We start from the raw sequence: 26,300 nt of genomic DNA, 5'->3' as shown, positions 1-26,300 counted from the left end.
TGTATTTTCCTGCTAGGCTATTTTCTTATTTTATTTTTTTTTTTTACTTTTTCGGGTAATTTTTTCAATACATTTTTTTGAGTTTACAATGTAACAGCCACATATGATTGACAAATTCATTAAAAATAAATAGAAAATAAATAAATAATTAAAAAATAAATCGTGAGGGGGCGTGGACTAGCCTAGCAGGTGCTGAAAACTGCGGAAGCGGAAACCGTTGCGTCGTCTCCTCGAAAGATAGCTGAAGATCTTCTCAGGGTTAGTGCTTAATTTTTTGCTGCATAAATACTCAATCCCTACACAAAATAACGTGCGGACAGTTGGTGCTATTAAGAAGCTAATGTAGCGTCTGTTTTCCTATGTATCCCTTCGTTTTTATCGCTAAAGCCTCGCTGTTTAAGCTTGTTTGTGCTGGCTTGACAACATCGTAGTAGCCATATTGACGGGTCGCTGTTCCTCTTCAGTCGCTCTCCGGGGTGCTGAAAACACGACGTGTGAACCCCCGACAGATACCTAAATTGCAACCACATCGACTCACACTTTATACAGGCCCGACTGCTCATCCCAATGCACAATACGTGAGGTTTTACCCTGTATTTCTTTGCAACGGACAACGGAGACCTGATGCTGGCAGCTAACTAGCTTGTAGCTTAGCCCGATAGCTAGCTGGCTATTCCTAACCCTAAATGACTGGATGTGTGTGTTTGTCGCAGTGCTTATCACAGCATGACACACACACACACACGCGCACACACACACACACACACACACACACACACACACACACACACACACACACACGCACACACACACGAGCTGTGACTCAAACAGTAGGTGTACACAAACAAACATCTAGTCTAGCGCTCCATGCACACCTTCATAATAATTGTCAGCCTGCCATAGTTATTCACTGCCAGCCCATCACGACTCAGCTGTTTTTCTGCGATGACTTGTTTCTCTCTGCAGTGTTGGGATCTGGTTTCTGTCATCCTGAGGCCAAGCCGAGGCAGTCAGGTGGAAGGGAGAGACGCAGCGGGATGTACGCGCACTGAGCAACCGCACTATATCAACACAATAATAAATCCCTGACCGCAAAGCCAGTGTTTACAAAAGGTATGGGAGATTTGTATGTTAAGTCTTTATTGTGTCATATTACACACACATGCAAGGTGAGTCACACACATGGCAATCGAAATTACATTTGTATGTGTTTGTGTGTTCCCTAGTCCCTAGAGTTAGGACTAAACAAGGAGAAGCAGCTTTTAGTTTTTATGCACCAAAAATCTGGAACAAACTCCCAGAGAACTTGAGGTCTGCTGCAACTCTCAGTTCTTTTAAATCGAGTCTGAAGACTTTTTTTTGTTTCCATTTTAACCTGCAATTTTTATTTTATTTGCTTATTTTATTCGCTTTTAAATGTTTTATAATATGTTTTATGTATTCTAATCTTGCCCCTGTAAAGCACTTTGAGTGGCCTTGTGTCTGAATTGTGCTATAGAAATAAACTTGCCTTGCCTTGCCTTGCCTTGTTATTGTGTCAAAATCGGTGAATATCTCCTCACAATCCACTACCTGTCTGTACTGTTTGTTTTAAAAAAAATCCAGTGTTAATACACAGCCTGGGCTCTGTAATCAGGCATATTAGCTAGTTACTGTAGGCCCCCTTTGTTTACATACCAGTTTATATGGCCTTGGCACACAGTACAATCAATCAATCAATCAATAACTTTTATTTTCACTCGAAACACACTGAGGTTTCCCTCATTTACAGTGACTACGAGCAGACACAATAAACACAAATACAAGCAGATCATATAACAAACGGAGAAAACAGAAATAAAATAGGATAAAAATAGACGAAGGTAGTGGATCATGAGGTGACGATATTGACACAAAGTAATTTTGACAACAAGCGTTCTCCAGAATCACTGACTGCACCTTTAACACATGCAGCATTGTTTTGTTTTGTGACTCAGATCCCAGCTGTTTGAACCCGTAACCATGACGTCCTCAATGCTGCGCAGACAGCTGAAGAATCTGGTCCAGAACTACTCTGAGGCCGAGGTCAAGGTGAGTCGGGCTCATGATTTGAAGGGTTTTATCACCCGGTTATATTATATTAGCATTGTATGTTGTTTGTATTTTAAATGGACCTGGAGTCTCTTGAATAAAGCTGATCGGTATAGGAGATGATAAAAAAGATGGAAAAGGTGGGGAGAGAGATGGGGGGCAGGGGGGGGGGGGGGGGGGGGTGACGTGTGCTAAACATTAGTGGCCAGGGCATGTGGGAACCAAGAATGTTGTAATTCCATGCACAGCATATTAAACCTGGAGACCTTAGGTTTAATATGCTGTGCAAGTGTGCATGGGATTTTCAATAAAGTTAATTGAAAAAAAAAGTATACATATTTCTTATGTGATGAGAAATATTGAATTTGAGACGCTGAAAAATTGCATAGCAAACTTAAAGGTGCAGTGTGTAATATGACATCATCAAGAAAGTTCTACAAAGTTCTAGAATGCAACGCTCCCTGGGTAACCCCACCCCTTTTGAATAATAACAGAAGCTACAGTGGCCTTCAAGGACAAGAACAATTCTAAATTTTAAACAATGCAACTGATGACATTCCAACTATGACACTTTCAAGATGGCGGCACTAGGCCTTGGTCCAAAATATGCAGAAATATGGACATATATGAGACCCTTTCTAAGGGGGAAAAAAGATCATTCAAAAAATGTTTTTCAGCTATTATGCACTAAATTAAATGTACTCATGGATATTATAATTACTTTCTACAAAATCTGCTAGGAAATAAAACCCAAAATTCTACACACTGCAGCTTTAACATTACTTTACATTTTTGTTAGCATGAGGAAATCAGCTTATTGCAAGGAGGCATATATTTACAGTAACAACAAGTGCCACCAATTTCTATATGCGAAGCCTTTTTTTTTTTTTTTTTCACGCATTCGGGCTGCTGCCTGCCACCTTACATTTCCTACACGGTCCAACTTAACAGGTTTCCTGGGTGAATTTAAAGAATATATAAAAACTTTGGCACGTACTATAATGCTAAGGAAAGTAACACAACAACTGAAATGTACAGAGATCTTTTCATAAAGATATATTAACTTTTTTATATACTGTATATGTATGTTTATATGTTTGTAAATTATATATATTTATTTATTTGTTAGCTTATTCTCTACCATATGAAGTATAATTCTCATATTTGTACTATGTTTAAATATGTTTTAATAAAGTCCTAAACAGTGACATTTTTTTATTTCTTTGGTTGTTGAGTAGCTGAGAGAGGTGTAGTAGCCGACTGTTTCCCCATGGCTGACAAAGACAAAGGCATCAGACTGGACTCTTTAAATCAGTGTTCCAAGTTTATTGCAGGAGTTTCCAGAAGACATACAGAGGATTTCCTGGAGCATTGTTGAAGCAGCAGGCTGTGGCCGCATGGCACTTCTTTGATAGCTACAGAACAGTGTCTTATATCTCATGTGTGGGGGGGATCACGTGTCTTAATCTTCTACTAATAGACAGATCGTTTCATCACATCAAGTCGAACACATGTCCTTACATAGATTGTTTTCAAAGAAATAAAAAAATGTTCACTGTTTAGGACTTTATTAAAACATATTTAAACATAGTACAAATATCAGAATTATACTTCATATGGTAGAGAATAAGCTAACAAATACATAAATAAATATAATTTACAAACATATAAACATACATATACAGTATATACAAAAGTTAATATATCTTCATGAAAAGATCTCTGTACATTTCAGTTGTTGTGTTACTTTCCTGAGCATTATAGTAAGAGGTTTACATATTTCTTACACAGTGGCGTTTGTTGCGTTGGTTGTATTCTAGGTGAGAGAGGCGACGTCTAACGACCCGTGGGGCCCGTCCAGCACGCAGATGGCCGACCTGTCCGACCTGACGTACAACGTGGTCGCCTGCAACGAGATCATGACCATGCTCTGGAAACGCCTCAAGGACGACAAGAACTGGAGACACATACACAAGGTAACGATAGCAACGCAAAACATGGCAGCTCATTTGTGTTAAAAATATGGATACTGTAACGCTACATTAACACACAAGATGCACAAAGCTCCATTGCTGCTCCCCACTTTTCCATGCTACTTGCTCCCTACAATACACATACACAAGGTAACCATACCAACGCAAAACATGGCATCTCATTTGTGTGATATGGATACGGGCGCTCCGGTGGCGTAGTGGATAGAGCGCGTACCATATTTGGCTCAGGCCTTTGTTGCAGTGATCGAGGGTTCAAATCCGACCCGTGGACCTTTACTGCAGGTCATCCCCCCCCCCCCCTCTCTCTCTCTCTCTCTCTCTCTCTCTCTCTATCTCTCTCTGTCCCTCTGTCTCCCCATTTCAACTCTGTACTGTCTAATAAAGCTTGAAAATTCCAAAGAATAATCTATAAAAAAATATGTATAGATACACATACACTAGGTAACGATAGCAACGCAAAACATTTCTACTCTACTAAATTCCATTTTTGATTGTCTGTTTATTTCTAATTCTTGAATCCGTCCATTGCCATGCTTTAAACACACTAACTTATTAAATGGACTGTACGGCCTTCTTCATCTATCTATCTATCTATCTATCTATCTATCTATCTATCTATCTATCTATCTATCTATCTATCTATCTATCTATCTATCTATCTATCTATCTATCTATCTATCTATCTATCTATCTATCTATCTATCTATCTATCTATCTATCTATCTATCTATCTATTTATTTATTTATTCTGACCTTGTTTTTTGTATTTGCCATGATGGCTTGTATTCAGTATTTATCTTTTGATAGTAATACCTTTTTGTATGCTTTTATTCCATGTTCCTATATGTCTGGAGCACTGTTGTCACTTTTATGTCACTGTCTGTCGATGTTGTTAATGTTGTCTGTGTGTGTAAGCAGCCAATTCTCTTTTTAACTGCAACCAAATCTACCCTCGGGTACAAATAAAGTTACCTTACCTTACCTTTCTTCCCTCCCAGTCCCTGACCCTGCTGGAGTATCTGTTAAAGACCGGAGACGATCGCGTGCTGCTCAAAATGACAGACAACGTTTACATCGTCAAAGCGCTGACTGAATATCGCTTTGTAGAGAAGGACGGCAAAGATCAGGTGATACATGCTTTTATATACCAGATAGATAGATAGATAGATAGATAGATAGATAGATAGATAGATAGATAGATAGATAGATAGATAGAGGGGTAGGATTAAATAAGTGTATACTTCTTCCTGCTCCTTTTCAGGCATATCTCAGCAATACAGATAATTTGTTTTCTTTTATTTTTTATTTTTTTGTGAAAACATAATTTTTGTTTATTGTATTTCCATGCTTTTCATTTTGTTTTGTATGTTTGATATGTCTGAAATAAATTGAATAAAATCAAAATAGATAGATAGATAGATAGATAGATAGATAGACAGATAGATAGATAGATAGATAGATAGACAGACAGACAGACAGACAGACAGACAGACAGACAGACACTTTATTGATCCCTTGGGAATGTTCCTTCAGGGAAATTCAAAACCAGTGTCTATCTTCTCTGTTTGTATTGTTAGGAAATGTCTCGTCTATGTGTTTGTGTGTGCCTGTGCGCTTATATCTGGTCACCATGGGATAATAGGAAACCTTTTCTCGATTCCCTTATACGTCTTGTAAATGTGACGGTATTGACTGTAAAGCTGACTTGATTTGACTTGTCTTCCCTATAATGTCCTAAGCATGGGAACCTTTTAGTATCCATTAAAAGTTTGCATACTATATACTACATTAGAGGTTCTCCATTACTGGCAATATAATATTTATATCCACATATACCCATCTTAACTTCTGAGCTAGGTTTATTATAATATAAAAAATATATATAGTTTCTTGGGCATTTTTCTGAGCTCCTGCACCAGTGTCAGGGGGCGACAACAAACACTGCCATACTGAGAAATACAGAAATATTTTTGTGGAGCCGATGGGCTTAGTCAGCTCATTTGGCGATGGCTTGAATGTAAACGACATTCATTGATATGAAAAAGTTACTCACTATAGCTTTAAGTCAGATATTATTGATTGATTTATTGGTCAAACTTAGACCTTAGTTGGGGTTGGTACCGTGTGTGTGTGTGTGTGTGTGTGTGTGTGTGTGTGTGTGTGTGTGTGTGTGTGTGTGTGTGTGTGTGTGTGTGTGTGTGTGTGTGTGTGTGTGTGTGTGTGTGTGTGTGTGTGTGTGTGTGTGTGTGTGTGTGTGTGTGTGTGTGTGTGTGTGTGTGTGTGTGTGTGTGTGTGTGTGTGTGTGTGGCATAGCACCATTTGTGGATTGTTTCAGGCTGAGATATTATTTTGCTCAAATGCTCCAAACTGAATGAAAGTCTTTAATTGTAAATGTGCTGTATTGTGGCGCTCTGGTGGCGTAGTGGATAGAGCGCGTACCATATTCGCTCCGGCCTTTGTGTTGCAGTGGTCGCGGGTTCAAATCCGACCCGTGGACCTTTACTGCAGGTCACCCCCCCCCCTCTCTCTCTCTCTCCCTCTCTCTCTCTCTCTGTCTCCCCATTTAATCTCTGTACTATAAAAGCTTGAAAATGACAAAAAATAATAATCTAAAAAAAAAAATGTGCTGTTTCTGTCGCAGGGTGCAGTGGTGAGAGAGAAAGCCAAAGTCGTCCTGGTTCTAATGGAGGACGAGGAGAAGCTGAAGGAAGAGAGAGACTTCGCCGTGAAGACCAGGGAGAAGACGTCGGCCAAGGGAGCCGGCGGTGAGTCCTTCAGTCCTCAAGTTTCACTGCTGCACACTCCCCACTGTTGTAGTTTAATTCTCGTGATATAATTAGATTTATTTCTAAAAGTGTAGGGGCGCTCCGGTGGCGTAGTGGATAGAGCGCGTACCATATTGGCTCCGGCCTTTGTTGCAGTGGTCACGGGTTCGAGTCCGACCCGTGGACCTTTACTGCAGGTCATCCCCCCTCTCCCTCTCTCTCTCTGTCTCTCTCTCTCTCTGTCTCCCCATTTCAACTATGTACTGTCAAATAAAGCTTGAAAATGCCAAAAAAAAATATCTTTAAAAGTGTCAGAGAAGTGAACATTTCCTTCAGTACTGATTTTTAATGTAGCCATTTAATAATAAAGCAACTTAACTGAACTTAAAGTATCACTGAAGCACACTGCTTCAACTGTTGTAGTTCAATAATCTTTATTTTTATTTTTTTAAGATAATTTTTGGGAATTTTCACACTTTATTTGGAAGTACAGTTAGGAGGTTAGTTAGGAGGTGTATCTTTTTAAAGGTGCAGTGTGTAATATGACATCATCAAGAAAGTTCTAGAAAGTTCTGCAACACTCCCTGGGTAACCCCAACCCTTTCGAATAATAACAGAAGCTACAGTGGCCTTCAAGGACAAGAACAATTCTAAATTTTAAACAATGCACCTGATGACATTCCAACTATGACACTTTCAAGATGGCGGCACTAGGCCTTGGTCCAAAATATGCAGAAATATGGACATATATGAGACCCTTTCTAAGAGAAAAAATAATAATTCCAAAAAAAAAATTAAATGTACTTATGGATATTATAATTACTTTCTACAAAATCTGCCAGGAAATAAAACCCAAATTTCTACACACTGCAGCTTTAAATCCATAAGTCATTTGCCAATACTTTATCTAGCTTCTTTATAAACCCCACACTTTACTTATAGCTTTCCTCTTTATTCGTTTCTATATATTTTTTTTTGAACCAGCCTCATCCACGGACGCGGTTAAGGATCCCAACTATATGCCGGTCTATGTCCCCGGGTCTTCCGGGCTCCCGTCCATAGTCAACATCCCCTCAGTGGCCGATCTGACCGCGTCCTTCGAAGCCAAGAAAGAGTGGAAGCTCAAACTGGAGACTGAGAAGAAAGAGGCAGAGAGGAGGGTAAGTCCCAGGGTTTTTTCTTGTGTAGAGAACATGTGTGTGTGTGTGTGTGTGTGTGTGTGTGTGTGTGTGTGTGTGTGTGTGTGTGTGTGTGTGTGTGTGTGTGTGTGTGTGTGTGTGTGTGTGTGTGTGTGTGTGTGTGTGTGTGTGTGTGTGTGTGTGTGTGTGTGTGTGTGTGTGTGTGTGTGTGTGTGTGTGTGTGTGTGTGTGTGTGTGTGTGTGTGTGTGTCCAACCAAAAACATCGCTTACAATATTGGCTCCGGCCTTTGTTGCAACTCCGACCCGTGGACCTTTACTGCATGTCACCCCCCCCCCCCCCTTCTCTGTCTCCCCATTTCAACTCTGTACTATCAACAAAAAAAAAAAGCTTGAATATGCCAAAAAAATTATCTTTAAAAAAATAATCTTTCAAAAAAAGTTTTCTTAATTTTGCAACTGTTGCATCCTAGGCCAAGATGAGTGAGGAGGAGCTAGAATGGGAGGACGCAGCCAAAGCCAACGCCGCTAAAGGAGGAGCGGCTTGGTCAGGAGTCAAACCAGTGGACCAAGACAAAGAGGAGAAAATGGAGGTCCAGACAGACGCTTGGGGGGGTGGTGGCGCCCCTAAAGAACCCCAAGAAGCCTCAGGTCCATGGGGCACACCCTCCCGACCCGAGACTACCGACACAGCCGACAGCAGCGGTGATTCTGCTTGGGGTGGTGGTGGTGGTGGTGGCGCTCCAACCAAAACGGACGAAGACCCATTTTCAGCGTCGAATAAAAATGGTGAAGATCCCTTTGGGGCGCCGAAAGATGAACCGGACCCGTTTAGCGCCACAAACGACGACCCTTTCAACGCACCGAAAGATGGTTCAGACCCGTTCAACTCAAATACAGACAAGGAAGACCCTTTCAACTCAAATAAAGATAGTACCGATCCCTTTAACTCTAATAAAGATAGTACCGATCCCTTTAACTCAACTACAGACAGCTCGGACCCTTTCAACGCTCCCAAAGACAAAGAGGATCCATTCTCTGCTCCGAAAGACAAACCTGACCCCTTCACTTCATCCAGCAATGACCCGTTCAACACACCCAAAGACGACCCTTTCAATTCTACAAAGGACGACCCATTTAACGCCCCGAAAGATGATCCGTTTAATGCCCCTAAAGAAGACCCTTTCAGTACCCCAAAGGATGACCCCTTCTTTGCCCCGGCAGCCTCCACACCCCCTGGAAAAGAAGACCCATTTTCGGCCCCAGCATCCACTAAAAACGACCCGTTCACTGCCGCTGCTGCCACAACACCACCCAAAGACGATCCATTCTTTGCACCTGCTAAACCTAGCACCACCAAACAGGACCCGTTCGCTGCCCCAACCACACCCCCGAAAGAGGACCCCTTTGGAGCACCCACAACCCCACCGAAAGACGACCCATTCTCAGCACCTACTAATACTAATACCCAACCGGATCCTTTCACTGCTACAACACCACCCAAGGGAGACCCATTCTCCGCCCCTACTAAACCCAGTACCAAGGATGACTCCTTTGGAGCGCCCACTGCCCCGGCTAAAAAGGGGCCGCCACCCAGACCTTCCAAAGCACCCAAAGCAGCAGCAGCACCACCCAAGGAAGATCCATTCTCTGCCCCTTCTGAAATGACCCAGAACGACCCATTCGGAGCGGCGACTACACCCCCTAAAGAGGACCCCTTCTCTGCGCCTAACCAGGATGACCCCTTTGGAGCACCCACCACCACACCCCCTAAGGACGATCCATTCTGTGCACCTCCTAAACCCACACAGGACCCCTTTGCTTCACCTACAACCCCACCGAAAGAAGACCCTTTCTCTGCACCAACTACTCAAGCGGACCCTTTCTCTGCACCATCTCAACTTACCCAAGACGACCCGTTTGGAGCAGCTACATCACCCCCTAAAGAAGACCCATTCGGAGCGCCGTCCAGCCCACCGAACGATGCTGCCTCGGACCCCTTCAATGCCCCTCTAGTGAGCTCTCCCCTGGGCAGTGCAGGAGACGCATGGGGGGCCCCCTCCAGCTCTCCTCCCCCCACAGACGGGGCGGATCCGTGGGGCGCGACATCCGCTCCGAACGACACCAAGGCCGCGAACATCTGGGGCGACGGGACGGCTGCCACCTCGCCCCTCGATCCTGCTGACGCTTTTGGAGATTCATCCAAGCCGGACAGTGACCCGTGGGGAACAACAGGTGAGAAAGACATTGGATAAAGGACTGTACGGGACCATTTAGTCCTAAAACGGTTTTATCTGATCAAATATACTACATGCAGAGCGGGTGACTGAGAGATCGGAGTTTTGAAACGCGCACACTATACTTTATGACTAAGTGATCACTGTATGAAAATAGAGCGATTAACACGTATATATTTACATAAATATATCGATCACCTTCAAAATGCTAAAATTCTTGAAACTTTGTACATTGTCGCCAAAAAATTTTAACCTTTGTGAAATATTAAAACTTGAAAACTTGTGCGACATTGTACATCTCGTCTAACAAACAATAAAAATACATGTTTGAAAAAAATAATAATAATCTGACTAAAATATCTAATATCTTACCTGCTTACACCATTTATCTGCAGCTCCGGTGAGCACAGATGACGCGTGGGGTTCGGCTGCCCCCACCCTCTCCTCCCCCTCCACCGACCCGTTTGGAGATGGGACGTCTAAAAAGAGTGATCCCTGGGGGGCGCCAAGCAACGGGACAGGTACGCTGCACTTCACACTCTTAGTGGAGGAGCGGCTAAGTGCAGAATCTTTCAGTTGATGATACAAGTGTTAAAAAATTGGCATGAGCATGAGTCTCCGTGGGTCACTGGACAAGAAAATTATCGAAGACTTTTGAAATCCGGCTACTGTGTCTCAGGTGGTAGAGCGGGTCGGCCGATGATCAAAGGGTTGGAGGTTCGATCCCCGCCCTGCCACCTGTGTCATGGTTGTTGTGTCCTTGGGCAAGACACTTCACCCACCTTGCCTCGTGTGAATGTCGATAGTTAGCCTGCTGCTATCGGTGTATGAATGTGTGTGTGAATGGTAACGTGGGAAAGGAAAACAGGTCTCCCTTGAAAAAGAGTCTTCGGTCTCAATGGGATTTACCTGGAGAAATAAAGGTTAGAAAGAAATTGTGAATTTGAAAATTTCTCATAGAAATGTATTGGATTTTTTCATTAAACATTTTTTTTTAATTTTTTGTTTGGAACAATTTTCTTGCTAAGTGACCCACGGAGACTGCAGCTCATGCCAATGTTCACGCTTGTATCACACATTGAAAGATTGTAGCACTTATCTGCTCCACTATCGGTATCGATACATGTTTTTATGTGATCCATCCATTATTCATTAGAGTAACACTTAAACCTGCAGTGTGTAGAATTTTGGGTTTTATTTCCTAGCAGATTTTCTAGAAAGTAATTATAATATCCATAAGTACATTTAATTTAGTGCATAATAACTGACATTTTTTTTTGTTTTTATAATTTTTTCCCTTAGAAAGGGTCTCATATATGTCCATATTTCTGCATATAAAAGGGTTGGGGTTACCCAGGGAGTGTTGCATTCTAGAACTTTGTAGAACTTTCTTGATGATGTCATATTACACACTGCACCTTTAATTGTCTGCCTTTCATACGCTGCAGTAAAATGCTCTTCTCTGATCTAATCAATTAACTCTTAAAGCATTCTGAGTATTCTGCTGAAACCTAACGTGCTTGGTTTTAAGAGTCAGCTATTCCCTGTTAACGCTTGTTGTCAAAATCAGTGAATATCTCCTCACGATCTGCAAACCTGTCCGTACTGTGTGTGCGCTGAAATGGGGGGGGGGTGTTTACAGAGCCTAGGCTGTGTATTAACACTCGATTCTTTTTATCAGTGCACCCACAGTAAGGGCAGGTAGCGGATCATGAGGAGATATTCACTGATTTTGACTAAAAGTTATTTGGACAACAAGCGTTCTCCAGAATCACTGACTGCACCTTTAACCGTTGTGTGTGCCTTCATCTGCTATGTGCTTCTATGTATAAATATTCAGTTTCTTTGCACTTCTTCACAAAGGTTCTTGTTGACATTTGACTGTCATTTGCATCCGTTTCCAAACTCTTTTTTTTTCCTCCATTTCACCTCCATCTTCTAATCAGCTATAATTGCCTAACAACCTTAATCAACTAAACTTCTCTTCCGCTTTTGCTCTCTCTCCGTCTCTCTCTCTCTTCCCCCCCCCCTCAATAGAAAACACCTTTTAGAGTTAGAGCATTTGGACCTTTTTTCAATTTGTTTTCAGGGAAGCGATCGCAGCGGGATCAGGAGATGTATAAAAAGACTTCGTCCTTTCTGGGGTCTGCCGGGGCGTCTCTGGTTGACTTGGACGACCTATTTTCTTCAAACCCAAAACATACCCAACAGCAGCAGCAAACCCTCGTCTACGCCACCAAGCTCGCAACCCAGACTCAAGTCATCGGTAAGGACAGAAAAAACGCCAAAATCTGGGTGGATCATATACTCTTTTTTTTTTTTTTTTCACAACAGAAGCTACACGTGTGGAATTATTTTGCGATGCGCGCGATTCACTACGGAAGTATGATCAACCTCAGAGACTGAAAATTCGCTGAGATGTTTAAAAAATATAAAAATACCCGGAGTTGTTTGCAAATGCATCCCACTATTGCTCAGCTGACAGAGAGAGAGAGAGAGAGAGAGAGAGAGAGAGAGAGAGAGAGAGAGAGAGAGAGAGAGAGAGAGAGAGAGAGAGAGAGAGAGAGAGAGAGAGAGAGAGAGAGAGAGAGAGAGAGAGAGAGAGAGAGAGAGAGAGAGAGAGAGAGAGAGAGAGAGAGAGAGAGAGAGAGAGAGAGAGAGAGAGAGAGAGAGAGAGAGATGCATCTAGAAAATTAGAATATCATGGAAATGTTTTATTGAAAAGTGGAAAATGTCATATATTCTAAGATTCAGTACACAAAGTGAAATATGTCAGTTCTTTCTTTTGTTTTGTTGACCATCTGAAAAGTATGTTTATTCTATATTAATTTCAATGTATGCGTAACAAAGCTAGAATAAATGAAAGTTTCACTTTTTAAATAATAATTATTATTATTAATTTTTTGAATTTTTCACTGATATTCTAATTGCTATAGATGCACCTGTATGACCGCCAAATACCTATTGATCAATACGTTTTGTATGGAGTAGCTTATTGTGGTTGTGTTTTGCCTAACTGACCCTTTCTTGTGTTCTCGCTGTAGTGTATAGATGTTGTTGTGAGTGTGTGTGTGTGTGTGTGTGAGTGTGAGCCTAAATGACCTATTGTATAGTATAGAATCTAGTATATATAATCCAGCAAATGTTGAACTGTCCTCACCAGCCCTCTCTCTCTTTCTGTGCATTTTTCTTTTTTTACTACAAAACTTCAAACTTTCCATTCACCCCATCTCCCCCCCATTCTCCATCCTCCTCTAACTCCTCCTAATACCTTCCCAGGCGCTTTCAAAGCCCGGGACGGCCCACCTGGCCCTGTGCTCACATCAGGGGGGCCTCTTGTCCAAAAATCAACCCCACAATACTGCAGTCCTTTCGGGTCCAACTTCCAATCATTTGGTGTTAATCAACCATCCACGCCCAATTTCGGAGCTACTTTTCCCCCCAGCGAAACGTCCCAATTTCAGGTACCGTCCCAAACTTGGATGGGAGTGTCTCAATCGGGCTTGAGTAGGGTTCTAGAGAGTTCTCCTCAGTGTTCCGGAAGTGGAATGTTACGATACAATTCCATGGGAGGGAGTCCCGCGCTTAACATGGGGCTGAATATGAGGGATCAGTTTGGGGGTTTGGGAACGGCTCAATCCGGTGTCTTTGGAGGGTGTGACCAAGCTAAGGCAGCACCCCCTGTGGTTGGATCCAGTACTACACAGGCACAGGGCAACGGGGTGGGACAGAGGGTCAATCAGAACCAAAATCCATTCCTCTTCTGACATCTTCACGTGTAGATTTTTGGGTTCACAGGGACTTTAAAAGTGGAGTCAGTGATTCTGGAGAATGGTTTACCCACTGTGTGTCACTGACTCTACCTTTAAATGACCATACGGGCTAGTTTGACATGTTTCAGCCTTCTAAATGCGTAGATTTGCCTCTGAAACATAGCTAAGGGATTTTTAAATGACCTTTATACTTAAAGTTCTTCCAGGCCACACAATCATTTATATCAAGATATTCAAGACTCATTCCAAGCAAATAAAAGAAACAGCAACTTTTATTTTCAAGTGATTATTCACTAATTAAAACGTACTTGTGAATATTATTATTGGGTCATTATTATATTATATTCCATTTCTGCCAAATCTGTTCTTAAAAATCCCAATAAATTCTACAGACTGCAACTTTTAGTGTTTAAACCTGCAGTGTGTAGAATTTTGGGTTTTATTTCCTAGCAGATTTTGTAGCAAGTAATTATAATATCCATAAGTACATTTAATTTAGTGCATAATAGCTGAAAAAAAATGTTTGAATAATTTTTTTCCCCCTTAGAAAGGGTCTCATATATGTCCATATTTCTGCAAATCTTGGACCAAGGCCTAGTGCCGCCATCTTGAAAGTGTCATAGTTGGAATGTCATCAGGTGCATTGTTTAAAATTTAGAATTGTTCTTGTCCTTGAAGGCCACTGTAGCTTCTGTTATTATTCGAAAGGGTAGGGGTTACCCAGGGAGCGTTGCATTCTAGAACTTTGTAGAACTTTCTTGATGATGTCATATTACACACTGCACCTTTTAAATCATGTGCACGGTTTGTCAGGCTTAAACATGCAAAACTACCTGTTTAAGGATCCTAAAATGTAACCCATTAGCTCAAACCTCCCTCTCCTTGACATCTACACACGTCCAGTTAATACAGTATTACAGCCATGGTTTACAACATGTATGCAGCCTAATGTATGAAGAGAAACACACACACAATATCCAGAATATGTGTGAAAATGTACCTTTTTTTTTTAAGCAAGTCAACCACCATTCCTATTCTATTCGATGCACAAAGTACGTACGGACCAAAGAGAGAGAGAGTGTCTCTGCGAACAGTGGATCGTTATTGTGTATGTAAGTGTTGTATGATTTTGAGAAACCTGTAAAACATGGACACAACTGAAACGGAGGGAAAAACGTCACTGTAGGTTAAGGTTTTCATTTTAGTGTGTTTGAGTGTGACGTGTGTGTGACGTGTGTGTGTGTGACGTGTGTGTGTGTGTGACGTGTGTGTGTGTGTAGTATTACATATATATCTCTTGCTGGTGTAAATAGTCGAAGTTATCACAGATAAACCTTGAATATAATGTACATTAGAGTGTTACAATCACGAGTAACTATTTATTGATCTATTTATTGATTTATTGCTTGATTATTTATTGACACAACAATGCAACAATGGCCTCCCAATGAAGACAACATTCAGGTTACGATACAGTGTGTGTGTGTGTAGTGTGATCGGCTATACGCTAAATTTGACCGTTTCAAATAATGCATTTATCAATCGTCTCGGTAACCAACGGTGGCTTTCTCTTCCCTGTTTTGATTTGTAGTCCTTGTAGTTCTGAATCCAGTGTGTGTAATAATCGATCGTGTCTCTGCGGCTGTGGCTACTGGCATTCAACGAGAAACTGAAAAAAAAAACTGAAATGTAATATTGTGTGATGTTGTTTAGCTGTGCTGGCTAAATGAATAAATAAATACATTTGAACTTATCAACGTGTGTGTGTGTGTGTGTGTGTGTTTGTGTGTGTGTGTGTGTGTGTGTGTGTGTGTGTGTGTGTGTGTGTGTGTGTGTGTGTGTGTGTGTGTGTGTGTGTGTGTGTGTGTGTGTGTGTGTGTGTGTGTGTGTGTGTGTGTGTGTGTGTGTGTGTGTGTGTGTGTGTGTGTGTGTGTGTGTGTGGGGCGTGGCTCTATCTTTTCTGCATCTCTTTAAAGGTGCAGTCAGCTATTCTGGAGAACGCTTGTTGTCAAAATCTTTTTGTGAAAATTTGTGAGTTTGTTACCTTTATGCTTTTTCATCTCACACAGGGTACGGACAGGTAGTGTAATGTGAGGAGATATTCACGGATAAGAATCACTTTGTGTCTATGGGGGATTTCTGGGAGCCCAATTGTATCTTCAACCCATAAGGACATTGCCAAATCTAACCACTAGAGGGCCTCACATACACACATTTAGACACGACATATTCCACTCACAAAATGACTGGAAGTATTTCACCCATGCCCTTCAAACAAGTCTGCCATAAGGCCTTGAGAATCAAACTCATTCTGGTTCTACTTAAAGCAGCTACGAGTAACATTTAAATATCTTTTAAACAGCCTCACGTTTCCTCTGATAATCACAGCCGAAAAGAGTCCGGTGCCCTCACACTTTCAATAGGTTACACGGACATGCACTATATTGCGTCCTATTCATTTGACTCTCGCACGGATGGCACGCGCTAGAAAACAGCTTTGCGACAGCTGGCGTCGTAAAAATACTACCGCTTTTGTCCAAAGGGGCCGCCAACGGACAAAGTTACTCGTAGTGGCTTTAAAGGTTCTCCAAGGAACTTTTAGTTTTTGTTAATTCTTGCACCCCCTTTTGCACAAAAGCGGTAATGTTTTTACCACGCCAGCGGTTTGCTGTTACATGTCATTAATGATCATCAGAGGAAAAATTAGAAAAAATATTTAAAAGTTCCTCGTAGCACCTTTTTTTTAAGTTCACTAGCCTACTCAAGTAAATTGACTTTGTTTCTGTCCCCCACTGCCTGTAGCGGGCAGTTTGAAAAGCTCAGGGGTTATAACACACACACACACACATGCAAACACACACACACACACACACTCTCCTGTCACTGACTCCGCCTCTAAGTGAACCTTGCTAATTGACTTACAGCAGCACTAGGAGGTCGGTTTCAGCTAAAGCTCCCGGGACAGATCACCGTTCGTCCTGGATTCCGTTGCTGCAGGTAGGACATTTAAACAGACCTGTGTCACCATGGGAACGCTGAAATATACAGTATCACAACCGTTAGACTTGAGAAACCGAAAGCTAAGAATTAATACGTTAAGTGGGCATTTTGACTGCTTTCTGTTGGACTTAATGGTATTAATAGTATGTACAGCTCCGTAAAAACACTAAGAGACCACTCCAAATATTCAGTGTCTTTTTTTTGTTTTACTCTTTATAGGCATATGTTTGAGTTGAATGAACATTTTGGTTTTATAATATAAACCACTGACAAGATTTCTAGCAAATTCACAATAAAAAATATAGAGATGAAGATTTAAGAAAAATCCAGACTGGTCTCTTAATTTTTTTTCGGGGAGCTGTATCTTGAATTAGGTTTGAATGGATGACTTCTGAAAGGTGAAAACCATATTGGTCGTCATGCGGATGTGATTCAAAGCAAGAGAATAATTTAAATGCATTTATTAATTTAAAATATTTATTGAATCGATATTTATTTGTTAAATATGCAATCACAACCGTTTGATTTTTAACTTTTGATAATGTGAGTAACAGTTTTGATTTATTGTCCTTGTTTCATTAAAGGAGCACTGTGTAACATTTTAAGTAATTTATTAGCTAAAATCAATATCCTTATTCATAAATATGTCCTCATTGGTGTAAAATCACCTCTGCCAAAAATCTGAATTATACTCCTGAGCGGAGAATTACAAATATTAATATGACATTTTGTCCATTGAGCAGGCAAGTCTCATGGAGGAATCCATGTTTTTGGAATGTCATCAGGTGCATTGTTTAAAATTTAGAATTGTTCTTGTCCTTGAAGGCCACTGTAGCTTCTGTTATTATTCGAAAGGGTTGGGGTTACCCAGGGAGCGTTGCATTCTGGAACTTTCTAGAACTTTCTTGATGATGTCACATTACACAGTGTCCCTTTTAAAGTATGCGTTTGAGTTTGCCAGGGATAATGACTTAATTGAATTGGAATGTTAATTTGGTCTATTTGTGGTGACACACCAGCGCTTGCCTATTTTGTCCTGGTCATCCCAGACAATTTAATTCCGTTACATCACGATTTGTATTGAGTCCCATGTCACGTGCAGCTGTGTTGTGATTTTTTTTTAAATGTAAACAGTCAAACCATATCCTACAGCCCCCGGAATTTTTTTTTTTATCACATCTTTATCTCTACATTACTTAATGAAAATGCTCTAAATGACAATATTTGTATTGTGAATTCGGTAGCAATGTTGTCAGTAGTTTATATTATAAAACCAAAATGTTCATTCTACTCAAACATATGCCTCTAAAGAGTAAAACAAACAAGAGACACTGAACATTTGGAGTGGGCTCTTAATGTTTCCCAGAGCTGTATATTGTAAGTGTGATCGAAGGTGTTGCTTTTTGGATATTGAGAATAACAGACACATGATAACACAATTATTTTCATGCTTTCTGGAACATAATCTATAGAATTTAACTCAAAAGTTTAACTGGGGTTGACACATAGGCATTTAACTGGTAGTTTGGTAGTGGGGCACAAAATATACTGAGTCACCATTCACGACCAACTGTTTACACACACTCACACACACACTCACACACACACACACACACACAGACTCACACACACACACACACACACACAGCATCCCAAACACATCATGAAATTAAAACAACATATACATTCCAATTGCAGATTAAGAATGATTTTTAAAAGGTCATATTGCATTAGTCTTAGTACAGTCCTTGGTTATCAGTGTGCTCCATGAAACAGTGGTATTTTAGCTTAAAGCTGGGGTATATGAATGGGTATTCTGATTGGTCAAAGTTAACATGAGCTGACACAGAGCGAGGCTCCGATTCTCTGTTCTTATTGGCTGTTGGGACTGTCCATTCACTTTGGCACAACTTTGTTGGTGTGTAGAGCGTGTCAGGGAGGGACCATAGGGGAGGGACCAAAGAGAACAAGTGGAGCGGTTGAGGCATTTGGATTCGAATCTCTATCCCAACTGCTATTTTCTCCAAAAATCCTCCACCCCAGCTTTAATATAACCACACAGTCAGAATATCATACCGGCAGTTAGTCAGTTCTGTTTGTTCTGTGATGTCATGTTTTGTGCTCTGGGGGTTCCGTCCTGTTAATGTTTTTTTTTAATCTTATTTAATTGTATTTTCTTTTAACATTGATGTCAGGGGGACTACAGATGAAAAATAACCTTTTTGCTTATTCTGGCATTTTTTCAACACATGTATGATCATGTGTTTTATTAATCTGTCACTGTCCCCTTCTTAAAGGGGCACTGTGTAATATGACATCATCAAGAAAGTTCTAGAATGTAACGCTCCCTGGGTAACCCCACCCCTTTTGAATAATAACAGAAGCCACAGTGAACAATTCTAAATTCTAAACAATGCACCTGATGACATTCCAAGTAACATGGATGCCTCCATAAGACTTACCTGCTCAATGTGCAAACTATATATTAATATTTGAAATTCTCTGCTCAGGAGGATAATTCACATTATTGGCAGAGGTGATTTTACACCAATGAGGACATATTTATAAATGAGGATATTGATTTTAGCTAATAAATTACTTCAAATGTTACACAGTGTCCCTTTAAAATAAACTGAATTGAGTGAATGAATTGAATGGCACATGCCTGTTATGAAACACGCTGCCTGGCTTGAACTTTGACTAGCAGTTAAACTCGTCCGTGTCACGTCTCGTTAGCGTCACTGGCTGGTGATTGGCTTAGTGAGCCTAAAGCTGCCTCTGCTCTTTCCACAGTGTCGCCTGCTGTCATCTAAAGTTTTTACCGCAGGACGCCAGCTCCAAGGATACCGCAGCAGCAATAGCCTAAGACTAATCTCCTCTCTGCCAATTGGGACACAGTATTTCAAGGCACCTCCCACCAAACCATAAAAAAAAAATAAAACTTGGAAAAAGTCTATAAAAAAATTGAAATTAAAAAGATCTCAAAATTGCTGATACAATGGGAAACAAGACCGGCGGTGGGGCCGTCTGCAAGGAGCTCCTCGCCGACTTGAAGCTCAACACCAAATTCACGGAGACCGAGATCGAGACGTGGTACGAGAACTTCAAGAACCAGTGTCCGTCGGAAAAAATATCCAAGGAAGAGTTCCAGGCGATCTACAGCAAGTTCTTCCCAGAGAGCGACCCCAACTCCTACGCCATGCACGTCTTTCGCTCCTTCGACACCAACGGGGACGGGACGCTGGATTTTAAGGAATACATCATCGCGCTACACATGACGTCAACAGGCAAGACAACGCGGAAGCTGGAGTGGGCTTTCGCTCTGTTCGACGTCGACAAGAATGGCTACATCACCAAGTCGGAGGTCAAAGAAATCTGTTCGGTAAGTTGTTGTTTTTTTAGGAAAGAGTAAAGTTAATGTTGTTTTAGTTTTAGACAAAATAACCAGGCTCGACTTGTATGCAGATGATACTGTTTTACTATGATTATCTCTTAAAGGTGTATTGTGTAGTTTCAGAGGAGAGGGATTTGTTTACATTCACAGAGCCTGCAGTTAGTTACGAAAACATATTTACTCTACATATAATTCTTATTATTGCATTACCAATCCAAACTAAATTATTTTCAGGCACCTGGCAATATGGCAACTTTTTTGTTAAAGGTGCACTGTGTAGCTTTGGGTGTGTCAGAGAAGTGAAACATTTTCTAAGGTATATTCCTTTAATCGAATAAACAAACTTTCCTCACAGGGAAAATGTGATCTCTGGAACACTGTTTGGAGTTAAGAAAGCTTCCTGAAAAGTTACTGTTCCACTGTTGTTGTTTACAGCAGCAGGGCCCACAGTTTGGTTTACAAACATATTCTAGTCTTAACGTTTGGTTCCAGGTTCTTCAAAATAATTTAATTTTGATACATATATGATTATAGAATTATTCAATACTAAGAATTACATGTAGAGTAAATATGTTTTTATAAACTAACTGCAGGCTCTGTGAATGTAAACAAATCCCCCTCCTCTGAAACTACACAGTGACCCTTTAATAGATAATCACAGTAGAAAACAGTATCATCTGCATACAAGTTGATATCAGCCTGGCTTGTACTGTAGGTGTAAGTGGCTTCCAGATATTGGTAGGAATTCAAATGTCTTGGATTTGATGGTTAAACTGATTCGTAGAAAAAGGAACACACACACACACACACACACACACACACACACACACACACACACACACACACACACTTTCTGTCTGTTAGTGGAAGGCAGCCCCTGATTGGTTCATGTAGTCATCAATCTAGCCTCCAGTCAGACCGGACCCTCCACACTTTCTGTCTGTTAGTGGAAGGCAGCCCCTGATTGGTTCATGTAATCGTCAATCTAGCCTCCAGTCAGACCGGACCCTCTCCACTTTCTGTCTGTTAGTGGAAGGCAGCCCCTGATTGGTTTGACTGGGCTCGTACCCACGGAGATTGGATGATACGTCCAGACTGCAAATGTGAAGCTTGCAAAATCAGGCTGGTCTTACCATGTTAATTGAATGCTGGTTCAAGCTATAAAGTTAATGTCGATAGTTAGCCTGCTGCTATCGGTGTATGAATCTGTGTGTGAATGGTAACGTGTAAATGGGAACCGGTCTCCCTTTGAAAAAGAGTCTCTGGTCTCAATGGGATTTACCTGTATAAATAAAAGGTTTAAAAGGAATTAATAGGTAAGAGATCAAAGTGATTTACAAAGGCTAAGCAGTGATTAAAAAGTTACATGGAGATCGCAGGAGAAAACTGAGCAGACAATGAATCTATTATCTAAAATAAAATAAAAAAATCTTCATCTTTTTAAAATTTGAATTTAAAGGTGCAGTGTGTAATATGACATCATCAAGAAAGTTCTACAAAGTTCTAGAATGCAACGCTCCCTGGGTAACCCCACCCCTTTTTTAAACAATGCACCTGATGACATTCCAACTATGACACTTTCAAGATGGCGGCACTAGGCCTTGGTCCAAAATATGCAGCAATATGGACATATATGAGACCCTTTCTAAGGGAAAAAAATAAAATAAAAATAAACAAATTCAGCTATTATGCACTAAATTAAATGTACTTATGGATATTATAATTACTTTCTGCAAAATCTGCTAGGAAATAAAACCCAAAATTCTACACACTGCAGGTTTAAAGTCCCTATTTTTTGGGACATTTTCGACCTAACCCACCCCTTTCCCCCATTACCACTCAACCATGCAATACAATCAACATATATGTGATACTAGCATTGAAAGCTATCCCGTGTCTCATGGACTTGACTTCGTTAGGTAACTTTTTTTATAGGTAAATACAGGATTAGACTTTAATTGCCACTGGAAACTTAAAGCCTCAGATTACACAGAGCTGTAGTGAGGATAGTTGGATGAGTAGGCCAAATGTTTTCAGTGTATTGTGTGAAATGTTATACTGATTAGTCTGTGTCTTCTGCCCCCCCCCCCCGCCCCCCCCCCCACACACACACACACACACAAACAAACACAAACACACACACACACACACACGCATACAAACACACACACACACACACAACACACACACACACACACACACACACACACACACACACACACACACACACACACACACACACACACTCACAGGCCATCTTCAAGCTGATCCCCGCAGAGGACGTAGCCAAACTGCCTGAAGTGGAAAACACAGCTGAGAAGAGAGCCGAGATTCTCTGGAAGTTCTTTGAAAAGGGCGATAATGGTGAGATATATTACAGCTGTCTGTCTGTCTGTCTGTCTGTCTGTCTGCCTACCTGTGTGAATACATGTTGGCCTTACCTGTCTGTCTGTCTGTCTGTCTGTCTGTCTGTCTGTCTGTCTGTCTGTCTGTCTGTCTGTCTGTCTGTCTGTCTGCCTGTCTGTCCGTCCCTCTGTCTCCCTGTCTGTCTGTCTGTCTCTCTGCACTATATTAACCCTGAAATCAACTCCATTATTGTCTGTCCTTCTCTCCCTTCCAGACAGAGTGGCAGAAGGTGAATTTATCAAAGGCGTTTTGGACAACAAAGAAGCAATCCGTCTCATTCAGTACGATCCCGCTGAACCTGCAAAGTAAAGTCTGCTGAGCCTCCACTGTGTGTATATATATCTCTCTCTCCACTCCTGTCTGTCTGTCTGTCTGTCTGTCTGTTTAACTTTACCTGTCTGTCTGCTAATGTCATCACACCTACGCAACATAGCAACATGTCACGATAAAGGGAAAACAGTGGTACAGAATCTCCTCCATGCTTTTAGAACATTTTTTTTTTTACCAATGAATGTGTGTGCTTTATCATACTCTATATATCTATATATACAAACATACATATACACATATAATAAATGTTTAAGATAAAAACTGGAAAATGGACGTGAAAGGTTTTTACCTGTGATGACAAAGGCAACTGAATTCAAATATTCGGGACCTTAACCTACTTCACTGGTGGAAATATGAAGGTGTATTGAACTCTGGGATCCTATGTAGTATAAATGTGCAAAACATTTTAGAAATCAGTTCATCCTAGCATGAGAAAAGGCAGAAAGAGTGTTTTATGGTCTCACTGTCTAACCCTACATTATCCCATGTGGTCAGGATTAACAGGACAGCTGGGCCAAGGGAAGACTGAGGAAAGACTGAGGGAAGAAAAACCTCATTCATTATATTATAATAGCGATTTCATAATGATAGAACGCCGGTTCCGTATGGGTGAAGTATTCTTTTAACAGAATTTCTTAGTTGACTCTTACCTTGAGGCAGAGGTGTAGCCAGTAAGGGGCCTAGGCGGGACTCCGCTCCCCTGGACAAGTTCCATCAAAAAATCACCACAGCATGGGTGAAACAGCGCTCTTTAAAGGTGCTCTGAGGAACTTTTAATATTTCTGAAACAGTCTCAATTTTCCTCTCATGATCATAAATTACATGTCACAGCAAATGAGACCATCAGTGCAAAGAATGCTATTTGTATATAGTTTTTCCTTAATGCCTTTGTCATGGGTTATACGCTCACCCAGGAACAACAGCTGGCGTAGTAAAAACACTACCGCTTTCGTCCAAAGGGGGCGCTAGAATTAACAAAGACTTAACATTCATCGAAACAATGTTTTATAGTCATGTTAAACGATACCAAAGTTTCAAATAATGACCAACATGCATTTAGACATATTCCCTGCTTACTGTTTAAAGGCCTACTTCACCAGTTGGAATATGAAGGTGTATTGAACTCTGAGATCCTATTTAGTATAAATATGCAAAAAATAAATAAATCGGATCATCTTAGCCTGAGAAAAGGCAGAAAGAGTGTTTTATGGTCTCACTGTCTAACCCTACATTTTCCTTCTTGTGACATCACAGTAAGGGTTAGGATTAACAGGACAGCTGGGCCAAGGGAAGACTGAGGAAAGACTGAGGGAAGAAAAACCTCATTCATTCTATTATAATAGTGATTTTATAATGATAGAACGCTGGTTCCGTTTGGGTGAAGTATTCCTTTAAGCACGGTGGCCTATGTATGGATCAACTGGGCTGGCCTCTACAGTGAGGTTACAATACATTAAGCACTTAACAGTATTTCTGAATTTGTACCTGGACCATTGTTGATGTCTAATGGTGTGTGTCTTAAGGCCTTTGCACACCGGGCGTGTTTTATTCGTGCGATTAATCCGTTAATTAACAGACGTATACAGAGTCAATAAAAGCTTCTACACCAGCGCCGTCATTTCGCACCGCGGATTTGCGTTTGTTATTTTTCGAACTGAGTTTGATTTTTCTGGGACGTCGCTTCTTAAAGTGAGACGCGACAAAATTCACATTTCAAAACATTCGCTTTTACGTTGCGTTTATTCGCGTCGCGTCCGGTGTGCAAAGGCCTTCACAGTGTTGAAATCATCTCTGTGGCACGATCCTGCATGTTTGATATCCTGGTAAAATGATGCAAATTGGAGAAAACGTTTGTTCATGTTCAACAACATCAGTACTAAGTGTTGGTCCTGGATTCCCCTTTGCAATAAATCAAAACCATGAATTGTAATAGAAATGAAGGTGCCAGATGTCTTTTTTTATCATCGACTCTCTTATTTCATCATAACATAACCTTGATCTTGCCTCTTGCTTTTATATCCGTCACATCCCCGTTTGTTTTCACATGGAGGCTCCGTTGATGTGACGTCACTTCAGGTGCTATGGGTCAGAATCACCGTTACTGTTTTCAACACTAAAAATCTCGTCCGGATGTAGCAGGACATCCGGGCGGGTATTTCTAACCATCCTAAATCTTTTTCTAGCATACTAAATAGTAGATAGTAATAGTATGGGGATTGGACGCAGCCATGATTACCTCAGGAACACGTGATGCACGAGGCTCAACTTACATAAAACTGTTGTACAATCATGTCGTATAAACATCTTCATTACATTTCTAATTACTTTCTGCATACTGCTCAGTGACCCAACAACCCCTGTGATCTCTCTCTCTCATCTATCTCTCTCCTCTCTCTCCCTGTCCCTCCTTCCCCTCTCTCTCTCCTCCACTTCCCTCTCTCTCCTTCATCCCCTCCCTCCCCTCCCTCCACCCTCTCTCTCTCCCTCCCTCCCCCTCTCTCTCTATATATCATCTCTCTCCCCTCTCTCTCTCTCCCTCCCTCCCCCTCTCTCTTATATCTCTCTCTCCCCTTATCCCTCTCTCTCCCTCCCCCCTCTCTCTCTCCCTCCCTCCCTCCTCCCCCTCTCTCTCCCTACTCCCTCCCTCACCCCCTCTCTCTCTCTCCCTTCCTCTCTCTTTCCCTCTCCCTCTCTCTCTCCTTCCCCCTCTTCTCTCTCTCCTCCCTCCCCTCTCTCTCCCTCCTCCCCTCTCTCACCCTCCCCTCCCCTCTCTCCCTCCCCTCTCTCTCTCTCCTCCCCCTCTCTCTCATTCCCCCTCTCTCTCCTGTCTCTCTCTATCCCTCCCTCCCCATCTCTCTCCTCTCCCCCTCTCTCCTCCCTCTCTCTCTCCCTCCCTCCCCCTCTCCCCCCTCCCTCTCTCCCTCCCCCTCTCTCCCTCTCTCCTTCCCCCTCCCTCCTTCTCTCTCTCCTCCCCCTCTCTCTCTCCCCCTCCTCTCTCTCCTTCCCCCTCCTCTCTTCTCTCTCTCCCTCTTTCATTCCCTGACTGACTGGGCAGATTATAGACGTAATCTTCTCTCCAGTGTTTGAAAAGCGCGGCCTTAAAGTCTAAATCTATTCGGTTGAAGTAATCTTTCTTTCTTTCTTTCTTTCTTTCTTTCTTTCTTTCTTCTTTATTCTATCCTTAGTAGATTAAC

General features: G+C 41.5%; 2 protein-coding genes across 2 annotated transcripts; both read left to right on the top strand.

Moving 5' to 3' along the window:
* Positions 1-223: 223 nt before the first annotated feature.
* On the top strand, positions 224-13,970 carry LOC307264138 (uncharacterized protein; the record flags this gene model as incomplete). The annotated part of the gene is made up of 11 exons (XM_080045409.1): positions 224-258; positions 967-1,113; positions 1,977-2,070; positions 3,891-4,046; positions 5,063-5,191; positions 6,706-6,829; positions 7,814-7,989; positions 8,440-10,201; positions 10,599-10,724; positions 12,293-12,469; positions 13,483-13,970. The coding sequence occupies exons 3-11, from the start codon at positions 2,002-2,004 to the stop codon at positions 13,968-13,970; spliced, it is 3,207 nt and encodes a 1,068-aa protein (XP_079901535.1). The 5' UTR covers positions 224-258; positions 967-1,113; positions 1,977-2,001.
* Positions 13,971-19,974: 6,004 nt separating this feature from the next.
* LOC307264137 (recoverin-like) lies at positions 19,975-23,085 on the top strand (the record flags this gene model as incomplete). The annotated part of the gene is made up of 3 exons (XM_080045408.1): positions 19,975-20,358; positions 22,623-22,734; positions 22,991-23,085. The coding sequence occupies 3 exons, from the start codon at positions 19,975-19,977 to the stop codon at positions 23,083-23,085; spliced, it is 591 nt and encodes a 196-aa protein (XP_079901534.1).
* Between the last annotated feature and the right edge of the window lie 3,215 nt (positions 23,086-26,300).

This window comes from Ammodytes marinus (assembly GCF_949987685.1).
Source record: "Ammodytes marinus genome assembly, chromosome: 17".
NCBI lineage: Eukaryota > Metazoa > Chordata > Actinopteri > Uranoscopiformes > Ammodytidae > Ammodytes > Ammodytes marinus.
Note: the sequence above shows the minus strand (reverse complement) of the source record. Positions and strands in the feature narration are given on the sequence as shown.